The sequence below is a fragment of the Myodes glareolus genome, chromosome 5 (genome assembly GCF_982192425.1).
Source record: "Myodes glareolus chromosome 5, mMyoGla1.1, whole genome shotgun sequence".
Classification (NCBI taxonomy): domain Eukaryota; kingdom Metazoa; phylum Chordata; class Mammalia; order Rodentia; family Cricetidae; genus Myodes; species Myodes glareolus.
Genome location: NC_142030.1, coordinates 34,804,566 through 34,831,298, shown reverse-complemented (window position 1 = coordinate 34,831,298; position 26,733 = coordinate 34,804,566). Strand labels below are relative to the sequence as shown.

The window sequence follows — 26,733 nt, the reverse complement described above, 5'->3', positions numbered from 1 at the left end:
AATTTTTCATGTTTCAAAAGTACTACTGCATTTAGTATATATGATTCTATTATATTTCATACATTGACAATGTTAATTTCAAAAATCAAGATAAAAGTCCATAAAAGAAACATTCAAAAATTGAATAAAAACAACTATTTTACCTAGGAAATGCTAATGTCAGATAATAAAAATAATGATCTAACTAGTAGAAAAATTTAAACAATAGGAGAATAAATAGAAAAAAACTGAAAAGTGTATGAGCAAAAGGCAAAGAACTTTGTATTAAGTGAAATCTTCAGTAAAACATAAATACTGACCTGGACAACCCTGGGACAGGCAGGGTTAGTCAGCTACCAGGTCCCAGTGCCAAGTTGATAGAAACTAAATTGGGAAACTGGACAGGAAAGGGGCTTTTAATATGATTTGAAATACAGAAAGTTGACTGTTCAGAGGGGATTACACATTTTAATTTTTCAATGGTCATTCGACACTGTCTGCCAGGGGACCTGCAGTCCATCCAAGACACACCAGGAGCCGTTATGTACAGAGGAGAAACAATCCGTAGGCAGATGTTTCCAAACCTTGCAGACACTCCTCAACCTTTACTCTGTTCTATTCCTCTGGATCCCACTCGTCCTTGCTTTGGCCAAAGATGGGCTCAGACAGAAGGTTAAGGAGAAGGCGTGGAGGAAAATGTAGCATTTTAGGCTATGGGCTGTTTATGGAGTCTTGTCAGAAAGCTGGCAACAGAACATGAAAAAGGGGAGGTTTCCTGGTGATTACCCTAACCCCACCCCCTGAAGTATTTGGTCTTTTTGGTTCTCCCAAATATGTCAATGTACAATGTACCAGAATACAGGTTAAGGGATGGTAGGCTGTATATGACTATGCCAAGATGGATCCACGTCGCCACTGCCACTGAAGAGGGCCACAGAGCTAAGGAAAGGGAGGCTATCAACTGAGTTCACTCACATGAGTTGAAATCATCCCAGTTTCTCTCCATGGAAACCTTGATGTGGCGATTCTGCGCCTGTTTTTCACCTCGTAGACTGTGAGACCTTTGGCACAGACCCCCAAGGCCATTTCCCCATCTGGTCTCTTCTTCTCTGGGAAAACTCGGTGAACCAGGACTCCATATTCTGGGAGTTGCTGAACAACCTGGATGGAGGAAAACGCCATCTTAGGACCCACGAGTTGACTGGTTCAAAATCATGCCCCTCAACCCCTTTTGTGGAAAAGATTCATTGTTGGCAAATAAGATGAAGAAACATCCAGATAGACAGTTTTACTCTGAAACATCTACACCTTTGATATGATGAAATTCTTCTTTCTTTTTTTTTTTAACCTAAATAAACTTCTATTTGTTGGGTGCCTAAAAGAACATTTGGGGTACATTCTTATAAATAAAGGACACACTAGGATAAAAAAGATGGGGAACAAGTGTTTCTTATGATTCAGGCTCTCTTGGGACATCCCCAATTGGGTCAATCATCTGGTCCCATCTTTTCATGCTCTAATTTCAAAAGCTAAGGCTGAGACAAGAACAACTTTCATGAAAGGGAAATGCCTGTCACTCCAGGCTGTCTTTCCACTCAACAATGCCTCCTTAGGATCCCCACAGTCCCATCTCTTGCCTCAGTTTACCAAGCTTGGGGATTGATTTCTGTAAGAGGCCCAGGGTCAATTAAAGTTGGTATCTATATCAGGTCAATTGAATTCTCAAGAGAATTTTAGGCATGAACTCAACACAAACGTTTGATCATCTGAACAGTCGTCACATGGTCAAGAAGTCCTCATCAGAAGGTTGATGCAGATGGAACTACAGAAAGGGTTGCCTGCTCCAAACATGGAAGAGCCTCTCAGAAGGGCTTCTCTGGTGAGATCTGATGCGGTATCTCTATCCTCAGCACACTTCTATGTCCTGTCTATGCGATCTTCCTCGTCCCCAGGCATAGTCATAGAGAGAGACCAGTTAGAAATTTTACTAATCATTCGTTAAGTTCATTGCTGACCTCTCTCTCGTTGATGAGTCACCACTGAGCCTGCAAATGCCCTGTCTCTCTGTGAGATTCTGATCAGATGTCTGGATGCTGAGCCTCCCGCTTTTAGCTTAGAAGAGACACTGCCATCATTGTTAGCACCACTATCATCACAGTCAGCACTGTCACCCAATAAAAACGCCGGAACACCTGTACTAAAATACCCATGACTGAGCAGGTGCGCTGTTAAGGAATTGGATGAGCATTGCTTTGAAGCACTGAAATAGAAAGTCACCAGGAAGCCGGGCAGTGGTGGCACACGCCTTTAATCCCAGCACTCAGGAGCCAGAGGCAGGCGAATTGCTGTGAGTTTGAGGCCAGCCTGGTCTATAAGAGCGAGTTTCAGGACAGGCTCAAAAAAAAAAAAAAAAAAAAAAAAAAAGGAGAGAGAGAGAGAGAGGATGGAAAGAAGGAAGGAAGGAAGGAAGGAAGAGTACTACAGAGAAACCCTGTCTCAATTAAAAAAAAAATACCAGGAAAATAAAATGCCTCTTAAACCTTTTTGTTAACTGTTTAGCATTAATGTTTCATTTTGTTTTTTAATTATTCTGAAAGGGTTATAATACTTGAGTACTGATAACACATGCTGCCAAGCACAGGTGGGTATTGTTCTATTCGCATTTAATTTAGCTTTCATAGCAATCATAACACAAAGGTGTAGCTGTTTTTTTCCAAAGGAGAAAGCAGAGGCACAGAAAGGTCAGTTGAACTCGGGTGGATTAAACTTTTTGTTGTTGTTTTTGTCTATGCAGGTCAATTTCTTCAAATTCTTCAGCTGAAAAGAAACCTTGTTTTTGGTTTTCACAAAATCCAACATCTTAATGAGCATGTGTTTCTTCTGCTCTTTCGGTCTAAGGAAGTCACAAAGAAAGTAGCTGTTGTGGCTGGGAAGATGGCTTAGACCTGAGTTTCATCTCCAGCACCTATGTAAGAAGCCGGGTGTGGTGGGTGCTTGAAATGCAAACTCTGGGGATGTTCTCCTCTGGGAAATCTCCTCTGGGGATACAAAGGAGAAGGATCACTGGCCGGCTTGCCCAGACCCCAGAGAGACTCAAAAATAACATAACAAAACACAAAGAAAACAACTGTTGACATCAGAAATTCCATCCTTTCCTGTATTTTAAATCTGTAATCGCTTTCACAAAGCATAGACCCAATAACCACAGTGCCTGAAGAATCTCCATGCTCCCTCTCATTCCTTGCCAGTTGATAAGTCCTGTTTGGCCACACAACCAAGCAACATCAGGACCGTGCTTGGGTGAGAGAGCAGAACTGTTCTCCACTAAGCAGCTACAGGGCATTTGAACAGAATCAGTGGCTGCTCTGCCCAGGCTTCGTTGTCTGTTTTAAAGTTCATCATTCACAATCACACAGCTTCGCCAGCTGTGGCTGCTGAGGGCATTCAGCCTCCCCTTTGTTTCCAATATGCTCGAGTTACCCATGTGCTGCCAGCTTCTGTTTTCTGTCCCTCTTGATGTAAATGCCTAAAATATCAAGCCCTGTTGGAACAAATGTACAAAGGTACAGGGCTATGAGACTAGCCATTTGTGATAGTACTTCGGAGTCTGCGTGGCTATACTTAGCTGGTTCAATTTGGTAACAATAGTTTCAGTTTCTTTTTACTGCATATACCAGAACAGTTTTCTATTATTGAATATGATATTCAAACTTTTGACTCTGCGAGCTTAGAAAATATTTCAGAAATAAATTCTCCTATATGTGAGAGACAGATCATCCAACTGATCTAAGTAACCTGCCTGCATTCCTTGGAGGCAGGAATGGGAATCTCAGTAGAGGATCCAGTTTGATTCTGAGAATTCGCTCTCAACAGTTAAAATTCAGAGTGTCCCTGAAGACTGGGGACATAGACAAATAGGTGGAATGTCTTCTGGGGCATCTCAATCTGCTAAAAGTGAAATAAGGTTATCTGTCTCCTGTCCTCCACGGTGCCTTTCCTCACCCATCCTGCCACAGATTCCTGTTCTCCCAGCAGCAGAGAGCAAAGTGAAGCTGGAGCCGTGCAGTCCTGACTGCCCCTTGCTGTACTGAAAACTACGGGCCACAAGCGGACTGTTCTTCCCAGTTCACAGCAATCGTGTGCTTTGGCCCCTACAGCCCCGTTTCTGAGACTGTGTTCCAGGAAAACGTGCTGAGTGACAAGACAAATGTTCCTCCTAATTCTCTTCCTAATTTGGGGCAGACTTGCAGGGATAGGGTAAGGAAGTGCAGGACAAAATGCTCACAGCACCCGGGGAATGCATTCATTAGAATGCTAAGGAGAGAAAAAATACAGAATTTAACCAACATGATTCCAACTGTTGGAGCTGCTTTCCTATCACATCCCAATCCCTAACTGAGTGGGAACAGGTCTAGCATTGAGGATGTCTGGAAAACGGTGAGCTAACTTGGAAGAGGTTGTTCAGGGATTCACACACTCAGACAGCTGTGACTCTTCCAGAACAAGGGAGGTGCTCAGTGGTGCCCATACTGGGCTGTCGCCAAGTCTGCTGCCAGCAGGAGGAAAGGAATTGGCAGAGTACAGCATCCGTAAACCAAGCCAGCAGGCAGCCACCTGAGAATGGTTCCCTCTTTTTATGAAAAAGAAGAGCCTAGAGGAGCTATAATTAAATACCAAGTGATTATTTGGGGTATAATGGCTTTGCAATGGGCTCTGTGAAGCCAGGGCACTGGCATTGACGTGCTGGTTAGAGGGACAACAAATGTCTAGAGATGAGTGGAATACAAGATGCCTCAACAAAATGTAGCATCAGTGGTTGAACTGAACACTGTTATCCACCTATGTGACTCCACTCTTGAGATTCTCACCTCTAATAAATGAAAGATAAATGCAGCCAATGATGGACACAGAAAAATACTAAATGCCGTATTGTATTTTGGGACTATTTGTACGGCAAAGAATACAGTGTTGAAGAGGAGTGTGTATTGATTCAAAGTAAGTTTTCAAATTATTCGCAATGCAGGATTATATGAATACATAGAAGTACTTATATAATATATGCCCACTTGTAAATGTATATGCATATACATATATAAATACAGATAGAAGGATGAATATATCAAAATGTAAGTGTGCTCACTCTCTGAGGCAGCATGGTTAAGAAACGGTTTCTTCCATATTTTGGAAGGGAAAAGACTTTAACAACTCATCAGTGACACGGATGCTTCCAGAGTGTTCTGGGGGTGCAAATCTTACTCTGTCTTCAGCTCTCTGTACCAAGAACAAGCAGCCTGCAGCATTAGTCACTGTGATAATGCCACCAAAGAGAAGGGTAGGAGGCAGAGTGTGTCTCGACATGAATGCACACCGCAGGCAAATGAGACAAAATCTGCCCAATGCTTTTTGTGAAAGACAGGAAGAAAAGAAACAGTCTTTTGCTTTTTTCTTCTAAGATGGGAGATATTTTTGTAGTCACTTTTTCAAAGTTCTACCAGTGAGGGGGGAGGAACATGGCAGAGCCCAGCACGGGACAGGCTGAAGGCAGCGTTCATCTCACAGTTGTCTTTGGCAGGGTGAAATCCTATATCTCAACCCAGTTCTCTAGTCCCACAATCATTTACCACCCAACAACCTTGAGTTCTCCTGCGTCCCTTGTCAAGGGAATGTTCTTGACAGGGAGTGTGCATGAGCCTGGACTGCAGAATTCAGTGAATGCTGCTGGTGAGACTTAGACAAGGAAATGGCTGCAGACTGCCCCCGTGCTAGGTGTTGGGGACCATTTTCCTGGGTGATTGGCCAAAAAGTAAAGGCAAAACCTTGCTTTCCCAGTTCATCTGGAAAGCACTCAACTCCTTAAAAGCAAAAACAAAAACAAAAAAACAAAAAACAACAACAACAAAAACCACATGCACAGAATATTTTGACTCTGCCTAGGAGGCTCAGATACACAGAAATGTGTATTCCCATGTGTCCTTTGGAAACTGTTCCCCAAGTCTGAAGGTCCAGCTGCATGAACTGTTTCTAGAAAATTCTCCCCATTGCATACACCTTGCTCATACCCCTGTAAGGAAGCTGCTCTTGCCTCATCCCACCAGTTACTGGCATTGGTCCCGTTCTCTCTGAGCATCTCTCGCAGTGTGCCCACCTCTAGATAAACAGTTGTCATTCAAGACCTGGGACCCACCAAGGATAGGGAACATATGCTCCTTGTCTCCATTCACCACAACATCTGACCAACAGTAAGGAGAGGTAATGAAGCAAAAGTAAAGCATTCATCACTGGGGTGCTCTCGGTGTGAGAGACTGAAATGTCACTGCTTTGAGGTGAGGAGAAATGAGAGAACAGAAGGGAGCCGCACCCCACACAGCTGCACTGACAACTTCACCCTACACCTACACAGCTCCGCTGACAGCCATACCCTACACAGCTGTGCTGACAGTCACACCCACAGCCACATCCTACACAGCTGTGCTGATACCCACACCCTACACAACTGTGCTGTCCGCTGCATCCTACACAGCTGCATTGACAACTGCACCCCACACAGCTGCGCTGACAGCCGCACCCCACACAACTGCATTGACAACTTCACCCTACACCTACACAGCTGCACTGACAGCCGCACCCTACACAGCTGTGCTGTCTGCTGCACCCTACACAGCTGCATTGACAACTGCACCCCACACAGCTGCGCTGACAGCCGCACCCCACACAGCTGCACTGACAGCTGCACCTTACACAGCTGTGCTGACAGTCACTGTCTACATGATTGTGCTGACAGCTGCACCCTACACTGTTGTGCTGACAACTGTTCAGAAGGCTGCACACAAGGAGTTTCCTGACTGACAGCTCTGCCCAGCTTGCAGCCCAGTTCTCTGCCTCAGTTGTTCTCTGTGTCATCTATGAGGTCTCCCTGCCCAGAGGAAAGTATCACAGATGTCTCTTTAAGACCAAAGCAAGACCCTGTGTCACCCAGCCTAGCCCAATAGATCCTATCCCTTTGAGGGATCATTTCTAATGTTGCCTATTACCAGAAGCCTCTCCTTGTTGCCCAGGGTGATGAAAAATCCTTCCTTTTGTGGGTTAAACCCTTGCCAATACCTCCTTGTAACTTTAATCCCTTCTGGTCACTAGATGTGGCTGCAGAGAGAACCATTGACTACACTTCCTGGGCCTTGACACCTCTTTCGGGATCCCAAAGGCCTCACCTCTAAGAACTTCAGCTCAGCATCTTCTCCCCAAGGTGCAGAACAGAGCCGGTGCATCTCAGAGATTTCTACATGGGCCCGGATTGCTGTCATCCGCTCAATTAGCCTTGCTGGGATGTAATCTTGAATTCGGAAATATGCTTTATTCTCTACCTGCGAGGAACAACATGCCGAGAAAAGAATTTATCCAGGAAGTGTTCCAGCCAGTTCTGAATAGAAATGTGTGTGGAACCATACTCCCAATGGGGCCCAGGACAAGGGTATTCCCTTGAGGTGCCTCTGGGACATAGTCTTATGTTCTGTATTAGAAGTGGAGCCAAACAACAAGCAAGTCTCAGATATGACATCATTCCTCTACAGGATCATGTCTGAGGAGACCGGATCCCTTCTCCCCACCAAGACCTCAACCTTCAGTCAGTCTGCTAATTAGGAAGCTGAGGTCGCAGCCCCTTGGGAGAGGCTGGAAGGTCAGTGCCGTCTAGTATTGGGTTCCCTCCACACAGGTTTGGGGACAAACACAGTATGGTGGAACTCATGAAGGTACAAACTCCAGGTCCCCTGCAACAAATGAGGAAGGCAGGATGGTGTGGGGGAGGGGACAGGATGATGAGGGGGGAACTTAGCCTACATCTGTATTTGATTCAATCTTTCCTGTTCTTGAGGCGCCCCTGCCAGTCTTCTACCCTGTTGTGGAACAATCTTTCTTAGACTGTAAATATGAGTGTCTGCCTAAGGCGCCTTCTGATTGATTTATAAAAAGCCGAACAGCCAATAGCTAGGCAGGAGAGGATAGGCAGGACTTCCGGGCAGAGAGAGAAACTGAGAGGCGAAATCTAGGCAGGTGGCTTTTACCAGAAGACTGAGGGCAAGTCAGATCTGCAGTACTGAGGAAAGATAAAGAACCACGTGGCAGAACTTAGATTTAAAAATATGGGTAAATTAAGCTATAAGAGCTAGTTGAAAACAAACCTAAGCTAAAGGCCATAATTAATAATAAGTCTCTGTGCCTTTATTTGTGGCTGGTGGTTCCAATGAGAAAGTACTACTACACTACCCTTGGACAAATCATTGTCCCCAGCGCTGATGGCAGTTATCCTGAAGAAGCCAGCTGAGGGCTGGGTGAATATGACCTTTATTCAGAGGGTAGGTGAGTCAGTCCGCTGGGGTTCAGAAGGGCATACACCACTATACCCCACATTCATGCTGTGGCACGGGCCTATCTAAGTGTTACCATAGATTGAGAACCCCAAAATTCTCCAGGTGACCCAGGCTGAGTCAGGGTTCAGATCAGAGGCACAAAGTAAAAGAAACATCTCAGCAATCTAGTGCATTAAAAAATGTTAGATTAGCCAAAATTCAAAATACTGACAATAATACCAAGCACTGTTTGAAACAGAAGCAACAGGAATTCATGTTCATTGTGAGTGGAAGTGGAAAATGATGCAATCACTTTGGAAAACAGCCAACTTCTTACAAAATTAAACAGACTCTCAGGACCTGGCAGTCAACCCACAAAGACTTGAAGACCTGTATCCACAAGAAAGCCTACCGTGGAGCCAAGAATGTAGCTCAGGGGAAGAGTGCCTGCCTAGCATGTAGAAGGCCCTGGGTTAGTTGCACTGAAAACAAATAAATAACTGCCCATGGTTGTTAACAGCAGCTTTATTCATAATTGCTGAACTTTGGGAGCAAAAGCTACCCAGGGAGTGAGTGAAGACACAATGGCCCATCTGGGCAAGGGCTTACTAGTCAGCACCCAAAACTAAATGAGCTGCCAAAGAAAAGACGTGAAGGTGCTTAAATTTATGTTACTGAGTGACTTTAGACCTATATGAAAGGTTGTATAATGTCTCCAAATATGAGATCCTCTGCTGCAGATATGGTAAAGTGATGAGTGGCTGCCAGGGGACAGACAGGCACAGCACCAAGACAGGGAGCGTTGCTGATTTGTAGAGCATTGAGACTACTCTGTATGACAATATAATAGTGATTCGTGCCATTATATGTTTGTCAAAACTCATAAACTAAATGACACCAGGAGAGAGCCCCCATGTTGACCAAGCACTCTGGTGATGACAGCCTGCCAGAATCGGTTCATCAGCTGTAACAAATGTGCCTTCTGGTACAAGATTAGATTGTTCACTAGGGGAGACTGCAAGGTTAGATTTGGCACAGCAAATCTCGCTACCGTCCTACCTGCCATTCAGCTTCGCTGTAAACCTGGCCGTTCTGTTGTGGTTTGGATCTTAAGTCCCCAAAGGGTTCATATGCTAAGGGCTGTCACAAGCAAGTGGCACCATTTGGAGAACCCTTCGGCAATGGAACCCAGCGGAAAGGAAGGAGATCCTTGAAGTTTTACCTTAAGTTTGCTGTTGGGACCCAAGCCACTTCCCCTCTTTCTGCAGTTTTGCTTTCCAAATACCATGACCTACCACGAGTTTTGCTCTTTTCTACCCCTGATGTTTGTTTGTTGCCTCAACCCGCCCTACCTAAAGTGGGGGAGCCTGCAAACGTGGGCCGAAACCCGGGAAAGCCAAATAAAGCTTTCCTCCTTTACGTGGATTATCTCGGATGTTCTGTCACAGTGACAGAAAGCTGACCAACGGGTGTCACAAAAAAAATAAAGTTTATTGAAACATTTAGGGAGGGAAAAGGGCACATAGGATCTTCATCCCAGCATTTCTTGCTAAGAACATACCTAAGAGAAGAAATCAACATGGACCTAGAAAGTCCTAGGCACAAGTGCTTTATATACATGGCATTTATAATAGGGATGCTCAGGTGCAGCTAGTGTGACAATCATCACAGTTATCACTTATGTGGCACTCTCAGGGAAATGCCAACAGAGGGCATGGGATGCGTGAAAGAAGTCCCAGCCCATGGAACCATAACATGCAAGCACTCCGGCTCCGCAGCAGCCTCAGGAAGGCCACACACATGACGAGAGAGAGCGCAGATGGAGTGCAGCAATGTCTATGGCTGTATAAAATCCCGGCATGTGATCTGCTGGAAGAGTGTGTGCCCATGGAATGCTGGTTTGCTGTGATGGTGTGATTAAGGAGATTTATTTTTATACTAAATTGCCTTTGTCTCCCTCTTTAAAATGCAAATGTAATCATGTTACTTCCTCGCTTAGAATTCTGTAGGGGCTCCCATCTTTCACAGCAACGGTTTCCAGTTCTTTCCCCGCCACCAGAAGCTCTTTTCAAGCAAAGCATAAGCCTCCTAGCAAGACATACTAGATCCTCCCAAGTGTGACAGGTACCACCTAGCCGGCCTCGTCACCTCATGGGAAGCCTGAAGCCTCTTCCTCCTGCCCACTGATGACAGAGAGGAGCTGCTGTTGCAGTAGAATGTTCAATGTCCCCTGAAGGCCATGTGATTTCAGAGCACTGGATACTATTAGAAGGAAACAGGATATCAAAGAGGTAGTTATGTGAGAGAAATTGAGTCACCAAGGCACCCCCTGAGATACTGGGACCTCAATCTCCTCTCCTGTCCCTCCTGCTTGCCTTGAGGTGAACAGCCTTCACCTTCCCTTCTATCATGATTTCTGGGTCCGCACATCTCAGGGTGACAGAGCCAAACACCATGGATTCGAACCTCTGAAACGGTGAGCCAAGCAGATCTTTCCTCTCATACATTAATGACTGCGGGTACTCTGTTACAGCAATGGAAATCTAGTTCACTCCCCTAATGCTGTCTGAAGTACCCAGCACAGAAAATCAAGCACAGCTCTGGAGTCTCGATGTGTCAGCCCAGGCTGACTGATTGTAACAAATATAGCAGGATGGTTACATTGGTTTTTTTGTGGGAAGGGGGACTATAAATAGGGAGCAAGAAATCTCTGTATCTCCTCCCACTTAATCTTACTATAAAGCTAAAACTGCCCTGAAAAATAAAGTTTATTGACATCTTTTTATTGAAGATAGGTATTTTTATACAACATATTCTGATTACTGTTTTCCCTCTCCCAACTCACCCCAGATCTCCCCTACTATCTCACCTACCCAAATCCACACCTTTACAGATTGTCTATCTAGAATAGATAGAATCTAGAATATGTGATGTTAACTTTGCAATGTTTGTGTGAGTTAGATGTTGAGGTCAATGGCAGATAAGGTGCTCTCTCTTTCTCTTTCTCTCTCTCTCTCTCTCTCTCTCTCTCTCTCTCTCTCTCTGTGTGTGTGTGTGTGTGTGTGTGTGTGTGTTTGGTTTTTTGAGACAGAGTTTCTTTGTGCAACCTTAGTTTTCCTGAAACTCCCTCTGTAGACCAGGCTGGCTTTTAAATGACAGAGATCCACCTGCCTCTGCCCCCCGAGTGCTGGGATTAATGGTGTGTACCACTACTGCCCAGCAGTCTCTTAATAAAGATTAGCTATTAATATTGGTGATAGTGGTGATAAAAACTCAGCAAGTGTATACATTACTCTGGTTTGGCTCTGGTTTGAGTGATCCCTGAAGGATACAGTGTGGCTAGTCTTGATCTCAAGCATAGTGTTATGGGAAATGGCGGGGCTTTCACAAGCATGGTGCTATGGGAAATAGCGGTGCTTTGGTGGACAAGGAACTGATGGGAGCCTTAACCATCGGAGGCTTTTCCTTCAGAAGGGACCATGGGATCTCAGTCTCTCTCCCTCTGAATTCCTATTTATCATCATGGAGTCCCCCCAGCATGTGTTCCCACTATGAGGTACTGCTACCCAGAACCGATGGGGTGGCCCAACCTTGGACTTTGAGCTTCTAAACCTACAACCTTTCTCTTTGTAAGTTAACTGTTTGGGGTATTTCATTATGGTAGCACGGACTGACTGCTATAAAGATAGATATAACTACATTACAGTGTATTGAGTTGGTATGTTTACCCTTATATAGCACAGAACACAGGAAAAGTGTTCAATGAATGCTTATTTGATAAATGAATGGGTGAGTGTATGGGTGGGTAGATGGATGGGTGGATGGATGGATGGATGGATGGATGGATGGATGGATGGATGGATGGATATATGGATGGATGGATGAATAGATGGATGGATGGATGGATATATGGATGGATGGATGGATGGATGGATGGATGGATGGATGGATGGATGGATGGATATATGGATGGATGGATGGATGGATGGATGGATGGATGGATATATGGATGGATGAATATAGTTTACCCCAATCTTAATGACAGATGTTAACAGCACTTCTCAAAAGCAAAGCCTCTCTCTTCCTAATGCCCTCCTCCTCCCACAGTCCTCTTTCCAGTGACCCCAGATATCACCCCTACCTCTTTAGGATAACTGCCAAACTCAGCCTGCAGGGCAAGGACCCCCAGTTGCAGGAGTGTCTCGTCATTGCAATACAGCCTCTCTTCTAAAACATCTTTCCGAAGCTGCAAGTAAAACTGATGCCTTGTCCGGCTGTGCCTAGCAAAGAAACACAGGGAAAAAGACAGCTTGAGAGTCAGGAGAGTGCCACACTGGAGGACTGCTCCATCTGGGAAAACAGGTACAACCCAGCAGAACCCAGAGAACAGAGCCAGAGAGACTAGTGTGGGCTCCTCCTCCTACACCATGCCCCCTCCTCCTGATGAGGGCTTCTCTACACCAGATATTCCAGCACTCATAAGGGTGCAGTACAAGGCATAAAACTGATATTCAGTTAGGCAGTGTCTCTAAAAAGCAGCAGAAAACAGAGAGGGTGAGCTGACTTCAAAGCCAACGCTCTCTCCTGGAACTCTTCTCCCTGAGCTGTGGAGCTGAACATGGCAGACACTTAGGAAAAAGAGAACTTGATACTGAATGGACTGTGTTTGAAACACAAGAAACAATTTCTCATTTCTATCAGGGCCTGCCTCTAAAAGACTAGTTTTCCTCTTGATTCTATTACATCCAAACCCCATGGACAAAAATTGACCTTTACGTGCACTCTATCATTCCCCCACGCCTCTATCTATCCACTAGCCGTAATGCCAGCCTGGACAGTTATAGACCCTTTAATGATCCTAGGAACAGACTGTAGCACTCACTGGAGCAGCCCATAGTGACTGACAAAGAACTTTATCCGAAGGAAGAGCGTTAAACTGTCCATGGAACTTTTTGGGCACTGTTCTCTCCAGCCTTCTGGGGCAACTTTGCACAATCTGGTGTCCTTGTCCAGGAAAAAGAACTCTTCACCTGAGATGGAAATAGAGTTGGAGGAAGAATTGAGAGAGAGAACCCCACCTGCCCACAGACTCATCCCTTGAGCTCTTCCCAGAGGACTGGGGCCTTAACTGCATTGGTGCAGGAGAGAGCAGAAGGTCCCTTCAGTATCTGGTAACAGGAGACTCTTGCATGGGTCATAGGAGCTGAGAGGAGTCAAAGGAAAACGATCAAGAAGAAACAATCACAACCGCCCTCAATATGCACAGTCTGTGTCTGCAGATTCAACTAACCACACTGAAATATTTATTTTATATGAACTAAATATGTACAGACCTTTCTGCCATTGTCCCGGCTATGATATAGTACTTTGGTACAACAGCCCAAACTGATCAAGTCAGCGATAAGCAAAATCTTATTTGCAAGCTTGGGTCTTCAGCTCCAACAGAGTGGATCCTGCAGCCCATCTAGGTGAAGGTTAGATTAGTCGGAACCCCAGGATATACTGTCCCTGTCCCTCCCCTCCCTTAATCCTGTTCTCAGCCAGACTGAGCATCAGAGACCACTCCCAGGATTTCTGCAGGTCTGCCCCCCTCTGACTATATCCCACATTGTCTACTCCTGTGTTCCACCCCCCAACCTCAGTGTGTATGACTGTGGCTTGTCTAGGGTGTGCTCCTACTACAGTTAGAAGGTGGGACTTTTAAATTAGCAGCCAGCCTTTGGTGCCTGGGAGGTATGTGTGGAGAGGCCGGTAGATGACCAGGTATGTTAGAATCATGACCATCACCACCAGCATTGCACCATTGCTGCTGAATTTGGCTCTCCACACCATACTCACTTTCCCTTAAGACAGATTCTCTCCAAGGGGTAGATGGGGTCCCAACACAGTCTGGCTAGCAAACCCTCCCAAGACGGTCTCTATTCGGAGAGTCCTTGGTTGGAGGGTAAAGGTTGTATTCACCTATGAGCATACTTGTGTACCTGTGGGAGCTTTTGTATGTATGTGCCTGTGGAGCCCAGAGGACAATCTTGAATGTCATTACCCAAACGTCAGTCACCATTTTTATTGAGACAGGGACTCTAGGTATCCTGTAAGTCCCTGGGTAGGTTCTATTGGCATGCCAGCAGGCCCCAGGCATCTGTCTGTCCCTGCCTCCCTAGCACTGGGAGTACAATGACACACCATCACACTTAAATTTCCTTTGTACATGAGTTCTGGGAATCAAACTCGAGACCTCCTGCTACAAGCCCTTTCCCAGTGGAGCTGTCTCCCAAGCTTTGGCTTTTCCTTGGATTTTTCATTTCAAATAAATAAAATGCAGTGCCTTATGTGGGCTGCCCAGTGAGAAAGTGTAGCTTTCACCTCTCATCAAAGGCGTTTCTTTTACAGAAGACAGAGACCTTTACAGAAGGCTACCGCTGGTCAAAAGGCAGAGAACAACCAACCACGGGGCACCCAACCCCAACTGGTACGTCTATAACACCACCCCTCCACCTAAAGTGCCAGGAACGTAGCGAGAGAGGGAGTGAAAGGACTGTGAGAGCCCAAAGACCAGGGAGTCTGCTGTAAGACTGTGTCTTCTGGGTATGGCAAGAAAGCCACACCTATGCAATTCCAACAATATGGCTGACTAAATAAGATTCAAATAGTGGCAATGCCAATTGGCATACCAGTGTGAATAGAGAAAATCTCATGGGGCTCTAACCCTAGATGAAAGGCAACAATGACTGTTGAGAGAGAAGGGAGAATTAGTTTTCCCTAGAGATGAGCTCTTTAATTAGTTATCCAATACCATCCCTGACATACATGCATGTAACAATAATAACTAATGAATAAGAGGTAATGAATTTGAGAGATAGGGCATGGGAGGGGTTTGGAGGGAAGAATAGGAGGGGAGAAGTGATATAACTTTAATTCTAATTTTAAAAAATTTAAATGAAGTGATTTGAATAGGAAAGAATCATTTGGGTTCTTTGGGGCCAATGTGCAAAATGCCAACAGCACCCCAGATAATGCTTTGAATATTTGTTTGTCTAACTTCAGAGTGCTGTTACTGATCATACCTGGCAAGCCATCAACCCACATCCTACCCCCATTCTCTCATGACAAGCTGTGCTCACATGACACTTTTCACACAGGGATTCAAAGCACTCTCTGTTCTAATTTGTATTAAGGTAAGCAAAGTCAGGTGTCCTAGGATCAAACAACTTTCCAGGAGAAAAAGAGTTTAGGTATCCATGTACATGGGTTTCCAGAAGCTCAGGTAAACAGTGTCTCCAAGAAACACATACCTTTCACATAAGCCAAACCAAAGTAGGTGGTCTCCCCGAGGTTGGTGAAGGACATGACAGCATTGAAGACAGCTCCTACTGTGGACTCCATGTCACACTTCACCTCCAGACACTGTCCATTCAGCAAGACCACACAGAGGTCTCTGAGAGCCAAGTAGGATTTCCCTTTTTTGGTCTGAAAACAATAGTATCAATGCTCACAATTACGAGGAGACTGTGAGTCCAACTGGGGCAAGTTCACCAGGCTAAGTGTGTCCCATAAATTAGTTCATTTAATTGTCTAATTACCTATGAGTATAGTTTTGCTCCCTATTAGCAGATGAGAAACTGAGGCTTAGAGACAATGAGGAACTTTTCCAGGATTGCACAGTCGGTAAATGGCAGAACGCAGACCCAAGTCTGAGCTCTCTGAAGAATCTCTGAGCTCAGCAACGTGGGGAGGTAGGAGACATATGTTTCCCCAGCTTTCCTTCAGGCTCCTGCATGAGTCATGGACCCCTGACTGAGCCAGAGGGGAGCCCTAGTGTTTATTCTCTGAGCTACAGAGAAGACAAGCATGGGGCTGACAAAAGAACCTGGAAAAAAAAAAAGACACCATCCCAGGCTTCCCACAGCCCTGCCTCCAAAACACCAAAGAGCCAAAAGACTGCATTGCCAGACAGGATTGGCCAGACAGGCGTCTTGGCTCTAGGAGTACGGAAAATGGGAAGGGTCATCTTCCCAGATGCTCATCATTAGCGGAGAAGTTCATGGCTCCAGGCTGGGCAAGAGCCAGGAAGGCATGTACTTGACTGAGCTGGGTAGCACACCCATATAGTGCCCTCCCTCTGCTAGAGCCTTTTCCTAAAATCCTCCATCCTCCATGCCTCTTCCCTCCTTTCTTGTTCCCTGGCTTCCCTGGCTAAAGGAGCAACTTTTCCCCCATCCCCACCTGTCGTCTTCTACCCTCTCCCATCCTTATGCATCTTCTCAGTTATTTTAAATCACAAAGTACTACCTGGCATGCTTCTCTGTTATGCATTTGTCTCCCTTTTCCTCCTCCTGCCAGACTATAGGCTTCACATGGAAAGGACTTAGTTCACCAAAGCATAGAGTGGGACCTGGCAGAGTACCCAGTCTGAGATAGTCCCAGCTGAGTGAGAAGATGAAGGCTAAACTGAGATTAGGGGCAAGGGCAAGAAGGAAGCCACAAAGAGCTCCTCTCATAGGAGAGAATGAGAGGCAGGAGTAGCATGGCCACATCCTGGCTGGGGTCTGGAGGGACAGGAGAGGTGGGAGAAGATGGCACGGATGGAAAGGAAAACAATCCTCTTTAAACAGCTTTGAGCATGAGCAGAAATAGGAGGAAGAGAGGTAGAGAGACATGGGGGTTCATGGGAGAAGGGTCTAGAGCAGAGAGACTACCAAGATACCCCAGAAAAGATCCCAACCAAAGTGCAGTCAGTCTTAAGTTTGTTTGACTTGATTCCTTCCTGTCCCACCCAGGCTAAGCAGTAGTTACCACAATGGATCCAGGCAAATGTAGGGTCACCGGGGCCTCTCCAGCCAACAGGATAAACTCTGGTCTGGAGAACTGAGAAAAAAAACATCCAAAATAATCAATCATGAAATAAAAAATGGCTTCCAGGCTTTGAAGCTCATTTCCCTCTGCCCTCTGCAGCCCTCTGCCTGCCTGACCCCCACCCAGTGCCCCTCAAAGAACCAGGTTTCAGCAAGACAGAGATGAATGGGCTGTCCATCTTAACAGGGGCCTAGCAGTGCGGTCTAGGAGGCCGGCAGCAGGCTGGCTTTCACTGGGCACATCATTAGAGGTTAGCATTTACACAGCAGTACATAATCTTCACGAGTGACAAAAGTCTAAAACGAGCTGGGATAGAGGCACACGCCTGCAATCTCAGTTCTCAGGAGCCTGAAGGAGGAGCATCAGAAGTGTGATGAGCTACCCAGTAAGACTCTATCTCAAAAGCAAAAACAATCTTAAAAAAAAAAAAACAAAAAAACCTTAAAATCAAGGACTGTGAAGATCTTCAGTCAGTAAAGTGCCAAGTGCAAGCATGATGACCCAAGTTCAGGACCCCAAAACTCATGTAAAAAGCCAGGCATGGTGGCATGCACCTCTAAACCCAGCACTAGGGAGGGAGTGAGGTGCTCAGGAGGCTCCCTGGAGTTTGCTGGTCAAGCAGTTTAACTGAAGTTGCTGAGTTCCAGGTCCAGTGAGAGACCCTGCCTCAAGAAAACAAGGTAACGAACAATTGAGTAGACCCTGGAACTGATCTCAGCAAGTTAACTAACCTCAGCAGACGTTTTCTATGAAAATCCACAGGAGGTGTAAATAGACCACGGGGCCACCCCTCTCTGTATGTCCTATTAGCTTGGCCTTCAAGGCTGGGCAAGTTGGTGTGGCTGCTCTCTGGCCTCAACTCCTCCATATTTTTCCAATCCTAACACGTACACGCACAAACACACACACACACACACACACATGCCAACAAGACACTTCTTCCTAGGTAAACCACCTTGCAAGCCCAGAAATGCCCCTGCATCCCTGCATTTTGTCTGCCTAACGGTCTCTTACAAGCGCATTCTGCTTTGTCCTCTCTCTTACGTGCCAACACTGGGCCTACAAACTTCTACACACATGGCCCCAAACTTCAGGAAAGGTGGGCCTGAAAACCTCACATCCTAAACAGCATCTACTGTACAGCCAGGGGTTACGGAAGGGGCCGGGAGGCTGGAGGATACCTAGCTCCAAGTGGCCAGGTTCAGGTTTCTGTCAGTGCAGATGTACAAACGCCAGCCCAGGGCCCCTGAGTACTGAAGCCCCTCCCTGTATCCTCCCTCTGTGTTACAGGTCCCGTCTGGGACTGCTCTCAATGGTGTCCTTCAGCTACAGACCTCTTTACTTTCCTTTCCATTTCCTTGTAGGAAATTCCTTGGAGAAGATGTCGCTAGCTGTGAGCTTTCTGCTTCTGCCAAGAGCATAGGCCCAGAGCCACACCGCAGGCCCTCCTCACAGCCACAGGGATCCACACCTGCCAAAGCACTGACCAGGAATAAGGAAGGGTAAGGCACTTGATGATACATCCGTCCTACCACAGACTCAGCCGCTACCTTATGTTATTTCCCACATCATAAGAGGTAATGCCACACCGTCCATTGGTGAAGCTGAGACCCTCAGAGGTTAAGGCTACACAAACACAGGCTGGGGAACTACTTAAGGTAAAGACCACATATACCCCCCACTTCCACCATCCCAGGATTCTGCCTCTGTGCCTGCTCACCATGATCTCAAAATCCCAATATTCCCTAAATATATCATGGCCCTGACTTTGTTTTTGAAATTTTGGGCAGTCCAACTCTTTTGACAACAAACATTCATGAACCACCTGTTGATGCTTTGGTCAAAGGCAGACCAACTGTGTGTGCAACAGGGGTCCCGTGATTCAGTGAAGCTAGCAAACTCCAATCATTTAGACAGGCTGAAGCCAACAGTGTGCACACTATGTCGTGGGGATGCTCAGGTAACAAACCCACTCCCCAGGAGTGAAGCCTCCCCAGTCAGTGACTCAGTTGATCACAGATGCAGAAGGCGGCCAGAGAGGCCAGGAATTCTGGCTAAACCCTAGAAATCAGCATGGTGAGTTATGAGCTCCGAGTAACTGTGTCCAGCAGACACTGTGCTGTGTGGTTGTGTGCTGCGTGGCAGGCAGGGTGTGCCTGGGGATCACCACTAAAAACCAGTGCTTGTGATGTTCCATTTCTGGGTCTGAATGGGCTTCCCAGAAGATACGGGTTCTTGACAAGACCGTTGTCAGCAGGCAGCATGTACCTTGACTTTTCACTAATGTCCTTTCCTGAAGAACGGGAATCAGGTGGTGTAGACTCCCAGAGCTAGGTCACAGTGTGAGCTTCGTGAGCAGGAGACTCACCCATGAACGAAGCCACAAGAACTGTGAGCCGCGGTGCTCCAACGTCGCTCTGAGGAGCTCTGTGTCTCTGTACTTCTCTCTGAAACTAACCAAACAGTGTGGTAGGGAGGGTTGGTGCAAATAAACAGTGTCCAAGAGTGTGGACACCCCTCAACTGATCAGCTGTGTGCCCTTGGGGGGATCACTAACCATCTCTGACTCTGTGCTCCCACACTGCAAATGGAAATGACAGTCATGAGAGTAGGGAGGTGAGATTGTGTTAGCAAGGAGGATAAACCTAAAGACAAAAGGCAAAGCAGGTCCTTGATTTAGGAACAACAAACAACAACTTTAAATAAAAATAAACAAACAAAATAAGGCTTGGAGGTACACACCTGTGACCTTGTACGCAGAGGTTTGAGGCAGGAGGATCAGGAATTCTAGGCTATATCATGAGATTCCATTTCAAAATGAGTAAGTAAATAAATAAGACATGATGGCTAATACTGATCAACTTGACAAGATCTGGAAATAAAGCTCTGGGCATGCCTTGAGAGACTTCTCAGATCTGTTTAATTGGGATGGGAAGATCAGCCCTAGCTACGAGTCACGCCATTTCACAGGCTGGGTTCACAGGATGAATGAAGAAAGTGAGCTGAGCACAGCATCCACCTCTCTCTGATTCCTGACCCTGTATGCCACGTAACCTTGTGACCGCAGAGGCCGCCACGCCACTCCTCCCGCCATGCCTCACACTGTGAGGGAAACCAAACTCTGCCTCCTTTGGGTGCTTGTGGGTGCTGTTACTGTTAAGTAAAAAATAAGAAGAAGGGCAGCTTTGCAGGCGCAAGAAATCCAATTAGGTCAAATCGAACCAAGTCAAAATGCCCATCATTTTGTTAAGAATGACGCTCTCGGGTGGCCAAACGAATGGAGGGGAGACAGAAAAGCAGGGAGCCCATGCAGACCTGAAAACCATGTTTCTCCTCTGGGAGCCCACTTAAATACCCTGTGGGAGTGGTCATGGAGTCCAGAGCAATTCAACTCCCGGGCCAGGTTGGCTGGGATGGATGCCAGGCTGAAGGCTATGCTCCAGACTTAACAGTTACCTCCCACAACAAGAAAAGAAACTAAAACATATCTCAAGTTCAGGGAGCTGAGAAGCAGGTAAAAGCATATTTGAAGGTTAATGTAAAAACCACTCTTTGAGCACATCTAGAGTAAAATCAAACAAACAAAGCCTCTTATGAGTCACTGCTTGTCATTCCACTTAGCAGGTTATTTTAAAACCTTTTTCTGTTTGGGGGCTGGAAAGATGGCTCGGTAGTTAAGAGCACTGACTGCTCTCCTGGGAGCCCTGAGTTCAATTCCCAGCACCTACGTGGAGGTTCAAAACCACCTGAAACTCCAGAACAGCGGATCTGACGCCCTCGTCTGGCCTCCACAAGCATCAGCTTGTACACATGGTGCACAAACAAAAAACCCTCATGCATAACATAAAACCTTTTTGCCAGGCAGTAGTGACACGTGCCTTTAATCCCAGCACCTGAGAGGCAGAGACAGGCAGATGTCCGTGAGTTCAAGGCCAGCTGATCTACAAAGTAGTTCCAGGACAGCCAGAGCTGTTACATAGAGAAACCCTGTCTTAAAATAAATAAATAAATTAATAATAATAATAATAATAATAATAATAAACTCTAACCATATCATCAATTTGGACAACTAGACGCCAATTTAAACAGCTAATATTAAATGTAATTAACTCTATTTAACTGTTATAAGTTTAGTAGGCACACTGACCCTAGGCCCAGGCCCTTAGCACTTTCCAGGAGAGAAGCACTTGCATGGGCGTGTTCTGTATGTATAGCAGGGATATTCACACTCAGGACAGGAGACAAGGAAATGGTCACTTTGCATACCATCTGTCTAAACAGGACTGTTCAGAGCCTTCACTCACCTCTTCGCGGCTGCAGACCATCAGAGGCCCGAGCTCCAGGACTCTCACTGCCAGCCCGGTGCAGCTTACTCCTGAGAAAGAAGCTTCTGCTTTGCCGCTCACAGGTACCTTCCTCCACAACTCGTCTCTCCACCTGAACGAGGGTTGATGGACTCGCAAGTCAGCAACCAGGTCAGACGGGTGCATTGATACCAATACGTGCAAGCTACCTGTCAGGCTAACTAACCCCTTAGACAAGTACTCTATCACGGAGCCCCTGGATTCTTTTTTTAAATTGAATTTCCTTTTAACTAAAATTTGGCTGATTTATATTTCAATAGCCATACACAGCTAGTGACTCTCCAATGGGAAAGATGGGTTCCAAAACTGACCTCAGAGATTGTGCCCAGCACCAAGCCCACCAGCCGACTGACGTGGAGACTGGCAGGGGCTGGGTATACAGCCACTCCTTCCTGATGAACCCGGCAGGCTTCCAGAACTGCCTGCAGCGGCCACCGTCTTTGAGGCTGGTCTTCGCACATGGCCAGCAGGAGGGAGTGCACAGGCTCTTGAAGCTGCAGGGGCTGCAGAGGACACACTGGTGACAAGTGTGGCCAAGTGGAAAGGCTGCTGCCGGGCACCAAGGCCCACATGCCCCAGAGACTCCAGGAAACACACTCATCACTACTGAAACAGATTTGCTTCTGGAACAGACATCTGATTTGTCATTAGGGCCAAGCCACGGTTTCAACATCTGCTGTCCTTGCTACACCCTGCTCTGAGCTCTTCAGCTCCAACGCAAGCTTGGTAAGTTGATGAAAAGTCTGTGCCAGACATCATAGACCTCAACTTGAGCCAAATGCTTGGCCACACTAGTGGTCACACACACACACACACACACACACACACACCACTACATTGACCTGGTAACCTGGTGCTTCCAACAGTTATTTGGTGTGGGAGGGGGCAGTCATCTCATGGGGATTTCCTCCTGGAACTTGAGTGCAAGGGGGTCACGTGAGTTAAAGTGGCCTTTCATGTGGACTTATGAGCAGCAGGCAAGGGCTCAGTTACAGTCATCATGGTAGAACTCTATGCCATAGTCACATCAGGCCAAAGGAAAAAGTCTTGCACACGCACTCTCTTTATGCTCTCAGGGAGCCTTGACTACGGTGCCCGTCTTCACGGCAACAGGCCACTGTGTCAAGTATTAACACAGTTCACTAAAGGCCACTGTGTCTAACACAGTTGCTCTTCAACCTCATTGCCTTAAAGCTCACTTATTACTCAAAGAGCAAGAACAGCTGAAGATGACAAGGGCTTGACCCCCAGGAAGCACAGGACCCCACAAGTACACAGATGGAAGCCGGACCCAAGGAGAACTCAAACAGCAGCGGGGGTTTGGAAAAGCAGAATGAGCTTTCTGGTGCGCATGCACAGAGGCAAGAGGTGCAGGTGAGCTAGTGTGGGTGAGCTGGTGTGTGTGCCTGAAAGGAAAGGACTACGGCAGGGGCTATGACAGAATGGTAGTGTGGGGCCCCAAAACCCTGGATACAAGATGGCGCTGGCAGAGCATTAAGCCAAGCACAGGATTGCAAGTCACACATCCACAAGACAAGCCCTGGGACTGTCAAGGAACCAGCAGACAGGAGCAGGAGCCATGTTCTGGAATCCATGTGCCCTGGTGAAATGCTGGAATAAAACCATGAGGGCTGCAGGTAGCCAGTGAGGGTCTCACTTTAGGAAGAATGAGTTGTAAATAGCTTTCTGTTTAAGAGATGAGGAGAAAGAGAAAAAGGGAGGTAGGGAGAAAGAGGGGGGACTGGTGAGAGGGGAGTGAGGGCTCCATGGCCAGGCTCAGCAATGCTTCTCATAGCCCTAGTTTTTAAAGGATTCTTATGATGTCAGATGGAAATGCTCTCTCTCTCTCTCTCTCTCTCTCTCTCTCTCTCTCTCTCTCTTTCTCTCTCTCTCTCTCACACGCACACGCACACACACACACACACACACACACACACAGAGAGGCACACACCCATATAAGGCACATACATGAATGCATGCATTCACATAGTGCGTGAACTCATCAAATTGTGCAACATGCTTTGCCCCATCAAGCTTCTGTGTTTTGAGTCTTAAACAGTCTGTAACAAGTTAGTCTGACACCTCTTCCAGAAGAGACAGTGCAGGGTACATTTTCTCTCAGATACTGAGCACAGAACCCTTTTCTCAGTGGTTCACTTCAGAAATGGCTGATTCTAAAAGCATTTGAGAGAATACATAGATAACTATCTTTGGTATATGTGAAACCCTCTAGCTTTCTACTTCCTGTGGTCCAAGAGGACGAGTGAATCTTATCTTGACTGCCAGTCCCAACCTGGATCTTCCTTGGATTGTTTAAGAAAACGCTGAAGTTGTTTATGGACCCAGGGGAATGACTGTGCAATCAGCTGGTAATAGCTGTGTAAGGCTTAGCCCAGCAGGGTGATGACAGCCACACTTAAGGCATGTGGTCCAGCCTAGGGGAGAGCTACTAAGCTAATCCGGATGGATGACCTGGGAATGTGTGCATTCTTGTTTGCAGACCTGGTTTGGCGGAACACGATACCCAGCTGACCAGTAGAGCGTCATCCCTAAGGAGTAGACATGCATCTGCCCAAGAGAAAAGCACATGGTTAGAAGTCAGGCATGAGTCCACAGTCCCGCAAGCAAAGCACAGCAGTTTCCATGAGCAAGAGGGTGGAAATCTGGCTAGGCCAGCACGGCGCCATCTGTACCTCCTTAACCTTTGCTCCCTCCCATGCTGCAGGCTAGAAATTTGTTTTCTAGCAGTAACTATGACTCCCCAGTTTTGTGAAAAATAAGAGAACATCTGTTAGGGTGCTTATGGAAGGAAAAAAACAAAACAAAATGAAACTTTTGCTTTATTGGGAAAAAAAGTATGTGACGGGCCCCACACTTGCCCTGTTGTTTAACTGCAATACCGTACGATACGTGGAGCCACAGCAGCCGTCTTGCAGCCATGTGGAAATAAACACAGGAACTAGAATAGAAATATATATTCTGGATCCTTGTTGATATCATTGAGTTGCTGCTACCCATACCGAAACTGCTCCTTAAGTAACTAAGGACTAACTGTTATTGACTCTGGCTGTTGTATCTCAGACTTTCTGTTTCTTGTAACCATAGCTATCCATCCACAACATGCTAGGGGGCAATCTTACTGCAAAGCCCTATGTCTTGTCAGAAAAAGCACGGCTCGACTTCTCTGAAGCTCCATGTTTTTAAAAATGAGTGTTCTGCCCAAACCCTCATAAGCATGGAACACGAAAGCACTTGGGGTGGTCATTATTATCAGGCCAAGCCCTATTGTAAGCCTTTTGCTTATTTAAATGTATTTGGTCTTCACAGCACTCCTCTGAGGCAGGTTTTCAATTGTCCTCATTTTAGATAAGAGGAAACTAGAGCAAAGGGAAGCTAGAGGAACTGCCTAAGAAGACCCAAACATGCGATGGAACCCAAGCCCTGGAATCCCATAGCTGTGACCTCCAGATTAATCAGTGTCATTTGTTGATGCTGGTGGCTTTCACTGTAGGAGAAAAAGACAATATCCATGAAGATCCTTTTCAGGAAAATACTTTTGTAGCTGTGCAAGAGAAGCCCTTGAAGCAACAAACTGTGTGTTAAACCCGTGGTTCCTAAGTGGTGCTGGGGACTTTCCCAGTGTCCTCCAGCACTTGCTGGGAAGGCTTCACCCTCTCCAGGGTGGTTTGACTCCCACACCTTGGAGGAGGTCTGGCCAGTTCTTTGTCCTAACATCCAGAGCTAGAGAAAATCCAGCTCTCCCTATGTTAGACTGTCTAACACAAGTGATCTGAGGTCCCACAAGTGTCCCCTGTGCCTGTAAATTATTGTCTTTATTTATCTGAAATTGCTCCCCTATAGCCCAGCACCATCCACAGACCCAATGCAGTTCATAGAACTGGAATAGAATCTTGGGCACAGCTGCAGTGACCCTGAGAAGTGATTTGGCATCTTGGGCATAGCTACAGTGACCCTAAGCAGAACTGGGATGGCACCCTGGGCACAGCTGCAGTGACCCTGGGCAGAAGTGATATAGCTTCCCGGGCACAGCCAGAGGTACCACTCATACCCAGAACCCTCCATGGGTTCCAAAGCTCTGTCTAAAAATGTTCTGGGGGTCAAGCTGAACCCAGTAGGCTCCATACCAAACCCTAAATTCAGCCTACTGGGAGACACGGTCAAAGGAGGTTTCTGAAGGCAACTCCTGGGTCTCTGAGGAAGAATACCAACAGCCTACTCGAAGGATGAGGTGAGGTAAGGCCGTTCAAGGGACTCCCAGCTAGAGACTTGCCCACATCTGCCCCCTGCACCTAGTCTAGATTCGGGTATGGTGCTGAGTGCCCTGGTTAGAGTAAGATGTTAGTCTCAGAATGCAGCCAGGGCTTGGGAAGGGCCCTGAGTACAGCCCCTGCTGGGACCTCTACGCTCCCAACTTCCCAGATATGCCGTCACAGCCCTCTGCCAAGTTGGACGAAGAGAGAACTGGTGTGGCAAAAGGAAGAGGGCTGTGGTTACCAGAGCTGTTCAATGTCATAAATCAAGAGACCAAATGGCTCTGCCTGCTTCTACCTAAGGAGACTGAGGACACATCCTTCAGCCCCTCCTGGAGGCCCTCCAGAGCCCAGCCAAAGGGTGTTAAACAGCCAACCAAAGAGTCTCAGACTCGGTTCAGACCCAGTCCCGCCCACACTTGCTATCTGTGATTTGGTCCTACTGCCTATTCTTTTCTCGCTAGTCTCTTAGCCGCACACCAGCCCAGTTCTGGGCTCAGCCTTAGAATCCCCTAGGACCTGAAACTTCTGCATGGAGGAGTAAGCAGGGGGAGCTGAATTTTCTCTTGCTCTGGATATTAAGGCAAAGGACTGGCCAGACCTCCCTCAAGGTATTCAGAGGAAGCCAAACTACACTGGGGCGGGTGGAGCATGCCCAGCAAGTGCCGGAAGACACGGGGAAAGTCCCCAGCAGCACTCAGTATCTATTTCAACTCAAGTCCTCTTAAAAGCAAAGCTGGAGGCAAGGACTGGGTACCAGCACTTGATGTAGAAGCTATAAGCCCAGAGCAATGAGAATGAGGAGAAGGAGGAGAAGAAAGCAAGGACAGATGTGGCACATAAAGTCACGTTGCTGCTTCAGAGGCCAACAGGATGGATGGAAGACATGGCTCCCTAGATCTCACAAGGGATCTCCAGTCA

General features: G+C 46.6%; 1 protein-coding gene across 1 annotated transcript in view; it reads right to left on the bottom strand.

Moving 5' to 3' along the window:
* Positions 1 to 26,733, bottom strand: part of Frmpd2 (FERM and PDZ domain containing 2) — a 112,206-nt gene that overhangs the window by 61,299 nt on the left and 24,174 nt on the right. The window contains exons 4-14 of the mRNA XM_085687840.2: positions 24,044 to 24,109; positions 21,853 to 22,044; positions 21,482 to 21,614; positions 19,546 to 19,630; positions 18,512 to 18,659; positions 17,118 to 17,189; positions 15,617 to 15,791; positions 13,207 to 13,354; positions 12,466 to 12,604; positions 7,188 to 7,340; positions 955 to 1,140 (exon numbers count right to left, since the gene is read on the bottom strand). Of these exons, the coding sequence (XP_085543966.2) occupies positions 955 to 1,140; positions 7,188 to 7,340; positions 12,466 to 12,604; positions 13,207 to 13,354; positions 15,617 to 15,791; positions 17,118 to 17,189; positions 18,512 to 18,659; positions 19,546 to 19,630; positions 21,482 to 21,614; positions 21,853 to 22,044; positions 24,044 to 24,109 (1,497 nt within the window). The remainder of the gene's footprint in view (positions 1 to 954; positions 1,141 to 7,187; positions 7,341 to 12,465; positions 12,605 to 13,206; positions 13,355 to 15,616; positions 15,792 to 17,117; positions 17,190 to 18,511; positions 18,660 to 19,545; positions 19,631 to 21,481; positions 21,615 to 21,852; positions 22,045 to 24,043; positions 24,110 to 26,733) is intronic.